Below are 12023 nucleotides of genomic sequence, written 5' to 3' on the forward strand. Positions count from 1 at the left end.
AAAATATTCAGAAACCACAAATTGAATAAGAGTTAAAACATTTGATCCTACAACTCAACAACAACAACAACAATAAACAACCCCAAAGTTTTGGCCAAAGACAGGGAAAGACATTTTTCCAAAGTTGCTCCAAAGCATATGAAAGATGTTCAACTTCACTAGCTATTAGTGAAATGAAAATCAAAATGACAACGAGATACTATCTCACAACTACTAGAATGTCCATTACAAAAACAAAACAAAAACGGAAAACTACAAGTGCTGGAGAGGATGTGGACAAATAGGTAAACTGCTTCATGGTTGTTGGGAATGTGGAATGTAACAGCCATTTTGAAAGTCAGTTAGCACTTTCTCAGGAAGCTAAGTATAGAATTGCTACATGATCCAGCCACCTCTTTGCAAGGTATATACTCAGAAGGACTAAAAGCAGGGACATGATCAGGCATTTTCACACTGATGTTTATAGCAGCATTATTCAGGATTGCCAAGAGATGGAAACAGCCCAAACATACATCAATGGATGAGTGGATAAACAAACTATGGTGTATACATATGGGACATTACACAGCTATAAGGTGGAATAAAGTCATGATGCATTAAACAGCATGCATGAACCTTGAGGACATTACGTTGAGTGAAATAAGCCAGAAACAAAAGGACAAATACTGTATGGCCTCACTAATGGGAAATAATATGATTGTATAACTTAGTGAAACCTAGAGTGGATTATGATGATGATTAAATGTACAAACTAGGAGAGTTTTTACATGAGGGATAACAAATGAATGTCACCATTGCAAGGTTTAAAAATGGCATGGTATATGGAAAAACATTACAATTAATGCAAAACTAGGGTCTACGTTTAATAGTAACATTCTTATGATCTCTCATTTATTGTAACAAAGCAATAAACCAAAGCTAATTGTCAATAAGACGGGGATACAGGGGAGGGGTATGGGCTTCTTTGTAGTTATTTCTATTTTTTCTCCTTTTCTTTCTTTGTAGAAGAAATGAAAATGTTCTCATATAAATTTTGGTGGTGAATTAATTATGCGATTATATCAGGAGACAATGATTGTACAGTTTGGATGGGTCCTATGGCATGGGAATACAACTTTAAAAAAATAAACAGAAAGATACAAGTGCTGGAAAAGATGTGGAGAGAGACACACACCTATTAACTCTCGGTATGAAGTAAAATGATGCAGCACTTCCCCAGAGGGCAGTTGGTGGTTCCACAGGAGGCTAAGTATAGGGTTGCCATATTAGGTATATACTTGGAAGAACTGAAAGCAGTGACATGAATAGACATTTGCACACTGGTGTTTATGGCAGCATTATTCACCGTTTGCAATGGATGGAGGTGGCCTAAGGGCACAGCAACTGATGAACAGAAGGGCAAACTGTGGTGTACACATATGATGGAATAATGAGCTGCTGCAGGAAGGGATGAAGTCATGTGGCATGCAACTAGGGGAATTAACCTTGGTAACATTATGTTGAATGAAACACTATATTATGTTGCCAGAAACAAAAGGACAAATATTCTATGGTCTCACTAATATAAACTAACTATAATGAGCAAACTCTGTGAACCGAATTCGAGAGCATAGGCTATCAGGGAAAAAACAGTGAGTAGAGATTGGGCAATCAATGATTAAAGAGTATAGAATGTTCAGTAAGGCTCATTGTAATGGTTCCTAGATTGTAAGCTCTTACGACAGTCACATCTATTCCTGAGTTCTATTATTTCTAAATTCTTACACACTATACTCTTTGTGCGTAACCTAGTTGCTCTCTGGATCTTTGCTTTGGGTATTTGTGTGACACCTGAGACTCAGAGTTAGAGTTTCAAGGCTCTGAAAGTCAGCATTACCCCATACAGCAGCTGTTAAAGAAGGTAAAATTAGGTCAGACTTCAATTAGAGATATGAATGAAACGGATCTGGTTAGAACTAAAGTAAATTATAACACAGGGTAAAGGATGATATTGTCCATATATTAAAACTTCAACTTCTGTATGAAAACAGGGAAGAGATGTTTATTTGGTCTAAAAATTAAATTTTCTGAGGCACACTATCTAATTTAGCCTGTCTAGTCAATCTACTGAAACGACCTAATTACACGGAACCTAGAATAGGGAATGAGATCTAGTTTTTCTGTATATGTTATGGTAATACTGTAATAGAGCCCAGAGTATCTGAGGCAAAAGATAAAAAAAATAAAATCTTTGCAAAGTCCCCTGGAGGGACTGGGAAAAAAACTGGAACTATTAAATTTCCCCACTTGAGGAATTCCTGATATTCTCTCAAACATTAGGGACTCCCACTTCAACAAGCCAAGCCCTCAGTCACAAGGCTTACCCTTATATAACTTATCTCTGCAATGGAAAAGCTAAGCCTACTTATAACTACACCTAAGTGACCCCTAGAGAACCTCTTTTGTTGCTCAGATGTGGCCTCTCTCTCTAAGCCAAGTCTGCAAATAAACCCACTACCCTCCCTGCTACATGGGACATGACTCCCAGGGGTGTAAGTCTTCCTGGTAACATGGGACATGACTCCTGCTGATAAGCATGGCCCTGGCATGGTGGTATTGAGGATACCTTCTTAATCAAAAGGGGGGAAAGAAATGGAACAAGTGGCTAAGAGATTTCAAACACAGTCAAGGAGTCATTCTGGAGTTTACTCTTATACAAGCTTCAGCCAGATAGTGCAAATTGATACAGTATGCCAAGTCCCAACCAGTGGTGTTCCTGAAAATCTGAAGAATACACTGGGCTGTATCTAAGACTCGATACATGTTTTACCTAATAAGTTTATTTTTTAGAAACTTAAGGCTTCCACATTGTTCCTATGCCAGATATGCCTTGAAACTTAGAGGTAACAGGCTCTCCAAAAAATATCAACAAGTTTCATTCCTCTACTCCATAACGCTGACACCCCTTTCTAGCATAAAGAAGCTAAAATGGTCCTTGTCCAGATATCCTTGAAGATGGAGCAAATGATTAAATGAGAGGGAGGAGGTATAACTAAGAAATTAGGATTTAACAAATGATCATGATCATCGGTTTGTTTAGATATTTCTTTTTTAGATTCTAGAGTATTAGAATAGCTAGAAGAAAATAACAGAAATTGTTGAGATGTAGTCCTGAAGCCCTGATCTGTGATAATGACTGTATAGCTACATAGCAAAAAAAAAAAAAAAAAAAAAAAAGCCAGTTAAACATGTTTTATGGCTCCACATCTGGATGTTTTATTCATTCCAGTATAGATTTATACATCTGCATATCTATCTCTGACAATACTACACTGTCTTAATTAATCTACCTTTGTTATGTCTTAAAATTGGATAGAGCCCTACAATACTAGGGCTCAAGAAGGATGAGGTTGGATAATGGTTTGGGATGTTTTTGTTTTTCAATTTTCTTTTTATATCTTTTTCTGGAATAATGCAAATGTTCTAAAATTGATCATGGTGAAGAATGCACAACTGTGTGATGATACTGTAAACCAATGATTGTATACTTGGAATGGATTGTATAGTATGTGGCTATATTTCAATAAAATTACACTTAAAAATTCAATTAAATATGATGAGCTGAAAAGATAGAAAGCTACTGTGTTGACAAACGCGCAAGCTGCTATTGCTTCTTTACTGTACTGACTATACTATCTTATACGTGAACATTTAGAGGATGCTTAAGTTTTCATTGGGGGGGGGGGGGTTGCTGGTGTATGGTCCAGGAAACAAACCTGGGTCTCCTACATGGAAGGTGAGCATTCTATCATTGAACCATCCATGCACCCCAAAGGTGTTGATTTTTAAATACTAACATGTTTGTCCCTTTCTAAATATTAATACATTGCTCAATTATAAAACATCCAATTTACCTCATTTTTGATACCTGCCCCAAATATAATTTACCATTCTTTTCTCTTACTCAGAATTTTATAAAACTATTCTCATTACTAATCAATGGCTAAAATGTGGAAAGAGAAACGTTTTTCCAACCTAATGAAAGCTGCTACCTCCCACTCTCTCTGCCTAGTTCTAATCACTGCACATTTTTAAAAAAAATGATGCATTCTCTTCTTAAAATATAAACATATTTGCTTACGGCTACATGCTCTTCACATTGCAAGACCAAATATGCATAATATTCAAAACAGGATACATCATTGTTTATTTAACTTGTAAGACAATTGAATATTTCTATATTTTCAATATTTAATACTTCACTGAAAATGTTCATCCATATAACTGTATCCATATTTGAGTTTTAATTTTAGGAAGGATGACTAAAAGATGATGGCAACAATATCAGCTGCCATTTTTTGGTATGATATATTTGACCCTACGCAAAGTACTTTCTCTCAAATAGTCCTTATAGTAGCCCAATGAGTTACTTCTTTGAGAGAGAGCATATGTGTAAAAAGAATCATTTACCTAGAAGTCATATTCACAGGCACATATAAAGGCTCAAGTAAGTTTAATACAAAAGCCAGTTTAACCTCTCTACCTTTTATCCTTTCTCCCACAAGCCACCTACCTAAGTCATTCAAATTTTCCTGGTCTTAGCTGTTTAATGCAGAAAACTGCTCTATTTCTTTTTAACTTTGGAGTTATATAGATTAATTGATAAAATGATTTGTGCATAATCCTTTCAGAATATATTTAAATTGGTATTGTTTTCAAAGAAAGACATAATTCTTTAAAGGGAAACTTCTAAATTTTGCTTTGTTTTGTCGCTTTTCCTGAATGGGACTGCCTAAAATTATCTGGTTTGCTCTGCTTCCTTAGTTCTATGACTGGTTCAGATGAACTTTCTGAGCGTAACTTGAAGGATCAAAACTTATCTGATATTAAAGACTTACTTAACAATCAACATCACCATGGCAGTCTTAACCTCACTAAGTTACTTCCTCAAATGTTATCTGAGCTTAGTATAAAATTTTTGTTATTAATGATACTTCTAGAGGAGAAAATAAATGTGTCTGCATAGTAGAATTGGACTGCCCTTATTAAATTCTTCTCTCAACTGAGATCAAGGAGAGGTCTGATGGTTCATACCTGAATGCTTGGTTTCTTTTATACTTTGATGGATGTATAATGACCACTCCAGGATGCTTACCTAGAGAGGGTACTAAAAGGAATGGGGAAGTTGCCAAAAGAAGCAAGAGTAATGATGAAGATAAAATTTCACTGCTCTACAATTTTCTTTTTAGTCAGCCATGATAGTAAATCAGCGCGAAGACAATACTGTGGCACTGACTGATTACAGACAGAGTCAAAGGGCAATAAGCCACTGTTGTTGATGAATAGGTGGTGTAGACACAGTCCAAAAGTGACAATCTCAGCATGACAACGGAATTGAAGAGCTTGGTGGATATCTTCTCCTAAAAACATTATGACTTATAAAATAATCACCTCTCTTCTCAACACAGGTCAAAATGGGCAATTGTATCCTGCATTTAGTGTTTCCTAAGTATGGTTATTCCCATTCTACCTATTAAATATAAAAATGAGACAGTAGAATAAATGCATTAATAATAATAATACACTAGCCAGGTTTACATAACAGGAATGCATGCCCATACATTTCTGGGTTATTTTTATTGCTCTTATAATTACATAGTCAGAAACTAAATTTGGGTAAACTTTTTTATTTTTCAAAATTCCATACAAACAAGAAAAAATATATTAAGTTTGATCAATGTTTCCAAATAATTCTGCCCTTTAATCAGAAAAAAAGAATGAATAATATTTCCTTTCAGGAATAGCTACTTTTAATAAATACTTGAGTGAATAATTCCCTGTTCAAAAATAATTAGGACTTCTCTTCACAAGGCAGGGAAGTTGTTGGCAATCTTGGAAATTAAAGCACCTGTGTCAAATTACTTGTGTAATAAAATTTGCAATCAAACCAAAATTACAATGAACATGCTTATCTGGTTGTAGACTTCCATTGCTTTGCTCTTCCCTACAACGTGGTACTATTTTGAACAAAATAGTTTCTAAATCATTTCCTAGCGGGGGATGTTGGTTATCTTTCCAGGTGTATAATTTTGTGTGTGCTTTCTTCTTAAGCCCTCCGAAAGAAAACCTACTAACTATATTTTCAAAGTAGTAAAAGCTTAGTGAAAGAGCTCACCAGATTTAATTTGATGCTTTGTTACTATAACAAGCCATTAAAGTTATTATTGCTGTTCGGGTTTGGATTATAGACATTAGGGTTGGCATAAACTTTTAGAGGACATTTTACATTCTGGCAAACCAAGTGTGTGTATACAATGAAACATTTGGTGTCAAAGGAGGTGCGTGATTTGTCGAAGGTCACAAAGCTATCGAAAGGTATATAAACCTGACCCCCTCGCTTGCTAGGCGAATTGTTCTGGAGCATTTCCTTGCCCTGAAAGAGCTAGTATCTTGCTGAGTGGTGGCCACGATCATAGTTATTCCTCCTGATATGGATTTCCCAACGTGGTTGAAAGTTTCCACCAGGTTGTTTTGCAAAGAAAGCTAGGCCCTGTGCAAAGATTGGTGGCCAAAGGGAGGGCAAGAAGCAGGGCCTTGTTGGCTATCTTTGCAGGTGTATTTTGTAGATCTGTCTTGGAAGGCTGAAGGACAGAGGCTTGGTGCAATTCAAGCACTAGGGTGTGAGCACAGGCGTGTGCAGGAACACGCAGGTACTACATCAAAGGGCTACCTGAAAGTCTTGCTGCAGTTCCAGTCCTAAGAACCAGTGATTACACAATTCAGATTCTTTCCTGACTAAGGAAGGGGCAACTTCCAGATAATTTCTAAGAATTCCTTTATGCTTCCAAGTTACTGTGGACTATGAACTGACATTCTTCTGGCCTTATACAGCACCCAGATTTGTTTGGCTTGAGCCCACCATGTTTTAAAGGCTTTGTAACTGGGCTGGTATTATGCCTGACAACAATTTAAGCAAATTCATAAGAGTCATTACATCTACCTACTTCAAACAGAGGGTATAGAACACAGATCATCTGCTTCTTATAGCATTACCTTTTTTCACCTTAGCATACTCAGTTTTATATTTCATTTCTTAATATCCATGCCAAAAATAAGTGACACTCAAACACATTTTGAATATGTTGTATATGAAAATCACTTTGTAAACTGTAAATATCAAAACTAATTGCAGCTTCCATTTATATAATCAGTCTTCTACCAAATTAAGTCTCTGGGTAGGGGACTGAGTGAGTTTCCTAGATTGGTGTGTTTGTGTAATTGGGGATGAAGGTGGTTGGTGATGACAGACATAAAAAAAGAGAAGCACAGAGCTTACGAGCACAGTATCTGGGATGTGGTAAGAACATGGTAATTATCTGTTGAATTAGGGAGTGAACAAAGGAACAAACAAACAAACTGCTGAAAGCCTAACTCCAGATTTAATCATTAGTCTCTCTCCAGTTGGCATCCCTTCAAATGGGCTTCACAGAATATCTCAATTCCTGTGAGACTGTACATGTTTTTCCTGAAAAATATCCCTCCTGTGGTACAATATTTGGCAGGTATGTGGCAGTTGATAAGTACTGAATAATAGAAACAATAACAGAGTAGCAGCAGAGAGCTAGGACTATACTAAACACTTGGCCTCCATCCTCTCATTTATTCCTTAGAATTACCCTGTAAATTTGGTTACATTTATTGTACCCAGAATACAGATACGTAGCATGAGGGACAAGGTTCAGTAACTTGTCAAATTCACAAAACTATTAAATTATAGAACCAGAACTCAAACCATGCTTCCATGAATGAACAAGTGCAAGGCAAAATGAATGAAACAATATTGGGAAAGAGGAAGGGGTCAGGTAGAGAGAGTGTGATTTAGTCCTTGGTTAACTCTTGTTAATCTTTGGTATACCAACTCTGAAAAGACACCAAACCAGCACTATGGATTCAGTGAGTGACAAGCAAATCAGAGAGAGTGAATCACAGGGACAAGAATACTAGAACTGGAATAGAAGTTAGAAGTTCAAGTGAAAACACAGGCACTATGTCAGCAACGTACTACATCTGGTTAATAGTCACCAATAGAAGTCAGTTAAAACAGTCATTCATTTTTTTAATAATTATACTAAAATTCCTATGTTTAAGTGAAACACCGAGCTGAATGTAAGTTCATCTTTCTTTAACAAAGATTCTTGGCATTCTGCAGCAACTCAGAGCTGTCACATTGCTTACTTACATCGCACTGCAGATGTACAAATGAGGCAGTGAAGAGAACACTAGATAAGCCAGCTCCTACCGGAGTATTTTTTATTCACATTTCTTTCCTTTATTATTATTATTTCATTCTCTTTATTTCCTCCTTCCTCTATCAATTTCTTCCTCAATCTCTTCATATATAAAAAAGACAATTACAAAATATACATTTGGCAGTCTATACTTTGCAAAACAAACATGTTTACAAGTATGGCATATTTCACAAAGCACCACACTGGAACAATTGAGTCTAGCATGTGTACAATAAATCAACATATATAGTTGGCTAAATGACTCTAAAAGAGAGCACTTATTAATAACATTTTATACATGAGGAAATAAGTTCAATGGGTTAAGGAGATGAGGAAATGACAAAGCCGAGACCAGAACTGAAATGTAAATATATAAAATTACCAACAGGCTATATCAGTTCTTCTCTGTTATAGCTCATTACTATCCTATAAATGACTGTTTTAATAATACTGAACAATATATGGCAGCCTAGTTCTTAAGGAAGCTAGCTCAGTGAATTGTAGCAGCATATCAAGTCTATTTAGTCACAGAAAAGGGTTTGGGGAGTTTAAAAAGTGAACAGATTGGCTAGTTCTACTTTCCCTATGAGATCACCCAGTAAAGAGCAATGACATACCTCTAGGTATTTAAATAATAACCAAAGAAGAATTAAACCCATTGATAATTTATCTCTTAGTGTTAAACTATTTAATCTGAGAACAAAATTCAAAGATCATCGCAAGGGCAATTTTTAGAGATTCTGTAAATACAGGCAAGTGGAAAGGCAAGCAATGAAAAAATTGCAGGGAAAGAAAGGAAAGGAGGAAGAAGGAAGAGATACCTATATTCGAAACTAGCATTCTCTTTTGATTCAATTATCTTCTTTCCTCAGATCCTTCAAATCATCATTACCAACAGGCTAACATCTACATACAGGAATTCCAGACTCCATTCCCTAATCTTCAGCCCTCAGTAAAAGTAAAATTCTCTTGCCTTTATCAAACTACAAAATCTAATGTCTCTAAGTAGCAAGGAAGAACAAATGTCTCCTTGGCATATTCTCTTTCTCTCTCTCTGTCTATATATATATATGTATATATATATATACATATTCAGCTTCCTAAAATATCCTGAGTGATATTTAAACAACAGCATGGCTGTGCCATTTTTGAAATATATGGTTATGCATTGTTTTTTTATTCCAAGCAATGCTAATGTGCCCTTAGATATCACATACTGCTATCCTCTTAAGGCATTTGAATGTGAAATTATCATCCACAATACCATCATAAGAGAGGAATAAAGACAGATTACCTGGGGTTAAGAGGATGACTGACATAGTGATGAGTGAGCATACAACTAAAATCACCAGCAGAGCAATAGCAATTCCCTTCCAGTTTCTCTGTGGAGGGCTGTTACTTCCCAGTTCCTACCGAGATAGAAAAAAAAAAGGTTTCATAATTATACATGCTCCAAGAGAACTGTATTCATAAAGGAATGATTTAGTGCACAGCACAATCACAGTATGAGAGCTGATTAGAATCCATTTCCTCTTCAGTAGCTCATTTATTTCTTCAAAGGTGCACATACTTGTAAGCGGCTATCTTTTGGGGGGGATCTGATTCCTTAGGAGACGAGCTAGCAGAACTTCATGCCTGCTGTCCAAAATGTGATGGCGTTAAAATGCATTCAGTATAAACACTAGGACAATAGCCAAAATATTCTGTAAAGTAATTATGGAGATAAAGTGTGCCCATTTACATTTATTCTTTCTACAATAAAAATGTAAATACAAATGTTCCTGAAGTACTACAGAATTACTTTTCTAACTGGAATGGGGGCAGAAAAGATTAGAAATAGGAAAATAACTCAAAATGTCCCTCATCATAGAGCATTGTGCATTTGGCAACACAACAGGTCCTGTTAAATGGCACCCACGCTGTTCATAAACATAAACAGGATGCTGTAACTAAATTAACAGAGTGCTTCTATATTAATGTTTAATGGTGTTGCCTCCGTGGCAGAATGCGTGATATTGACAAAGTAGTAAGACTGATGGGGAAGGATAAACTTGAGTATTCCTCACAATATATATAGTAAAGCTTTTCATTTTTCAGATGACCTGTTTTCTAGTCTGTTGACTAGAAATGTGTGAGCATAATTCACCAAAGCAAAGCATAGACTGCACTGGATTGAAACGAATGCCAAATTTTCTTTGATAAAATTTACAAAACTCTCAGCCTTCCTTTTCTACTTTCTACCCTATCCTTGATCTCTTTCCATCCTATCCTAATACAACTTTTTTTTATTCAGAAATAACTAACTGATTTGGGGGAAAATGAAACAAAACATGAAGGATATCCAATTTAGTACAGGTACACAAATCACCCAAGAAACATAGAATAGCCTTGCTTTAAAGAAAGAGAAACAGAATAGCAACTATTTACTAAATTATAAATGGATTTCTATGACTCAAAGATGAAAGCACTGAAGCAAATTTTCATATGGGGACTTCAACATTCAATTCTCCCCAAAACATGTTAGCCTTAAAGAACTAGGATCTAATGAAAAACAAGACAAAAACATAGAACTCAAGGAAAAAAAAAAACAGAAAGAAACCATGCATAGAAAGTTTTATGGGTGTTGTTTATTTTTCCCTGTCTCAGATCAACTGATTCAAGTATTGCTTTAACCTTGGTGCACCAAATCCTGTGGTGGACAATTTCATTTTTTTTTTTTTTAATGAAACAGCTCTGTCTCAGATAAAGCTTGTTATCCAACACCTCTATTCCTCTTTCATTATGATTAGAATTTCCTTTTATATCTTCTGCAAAAATCAAGACAGTGGGTTCCAGAAAGGGTCTCAGAATTAGCAACTTTAGAATAACAAATATCAATACAAGCAATAGTTGCTTTATGACTATAAGCCCTTTTTTGGAATGCAATGTTACTGTAGGTTTCTGGGTCAGTTCCCTGACCCAGAAAGTATGTGACTTAATGACTGCTCATTCTCTATGGAAAGGCCCTACATCATGACTAGTCAGAAGCCAGGGAGAGAGAGTTGGAGAATCACTGCTGTAATTCAAAGTTAACAACGTTCAGAAAGTTGTAGAATACCCATCACAAGAACTAAGAGATGAGTGGAGGCAGGGGGCAGTAGTCAGATAGAAAAGTAAGTGTTCAGGCAATAATTATGAACAAATTCAGGTAGGCGTACCAAGGGTTATTACTTCAATTTGCAAGAAAAAAAAATTAAAAATTAGAAATTTAGTACTTATTGCTGAATAGTCTGTCTAGAATCTAGAATAAATTATGAAGTCATTTCTATTGATTCTGACCTGATTTATTGACTCTAACGCCAGGCTAGTTATTAGAAAAATCACCTCAGTTTTTGAGTATCATATGTACATGCAATATCTACTAGACATGATCTAATACATATCAATAATGGCTAAATATCTTGCTATATGCTGCCCTTGTACTGAATAGTTTATATTTATGATATCACTTAATCTTCATAATTTTGTGATATTGATATTATTTTGACAAAATTGCAGGTGAGCAAAATGAGATTGAGAGAGATTAATACGAAATCTATTTACTGTTAACAAATGGGGGAACTGGGGGTCCATTTCATAAAGTCTGGCTACAGAGACAGCGCTTTTAACTGCAATAATATGCTGCTTCAACAACAAATATTTCTAGAATGAACGAATCAATGAATTCATCATGAATCAATTATTTGGACCCTTACATGATAATAGTTGTACTTTAAT

General features: G+C 35.6%; 1 protein-coding gene across 1 annotated transcript in view; it reads right to left on the minus strand.

The window, feature by feature from the left end:
- The window catches only part of DPP10 (dipeptidyl peptidase like 10), a 696759-nt gene that overhangs the window by 544980 nt on the left and 139756 nt on the right, over positions 1–12023 (minus strand). The window contains exon 2 of the mRNA XM_077151923.1: positions 9562–9676. Within this exon, the coding sequence (XP_077008038.1) occupies positions 9562–9676 (115 nt within the window). The remainder of the gene's footprint in view (positions 1–9561; positions 9677–12023) is intronic.

Source organism: Tamandua tetradactyla, chromosome 3 (assembly GCF_023851605.1).
Source record: "Tamandua tetradactyla isolate mTamTet1 chromosome 3, mTamTet1.pri, whole genome shotgun sequence".
NCBI lineage: Eukaryota > Metazoa > Chordata > Mammalia > Pilosa > Myrmecophagidae > Tamandua > Tamandua tetradactyla.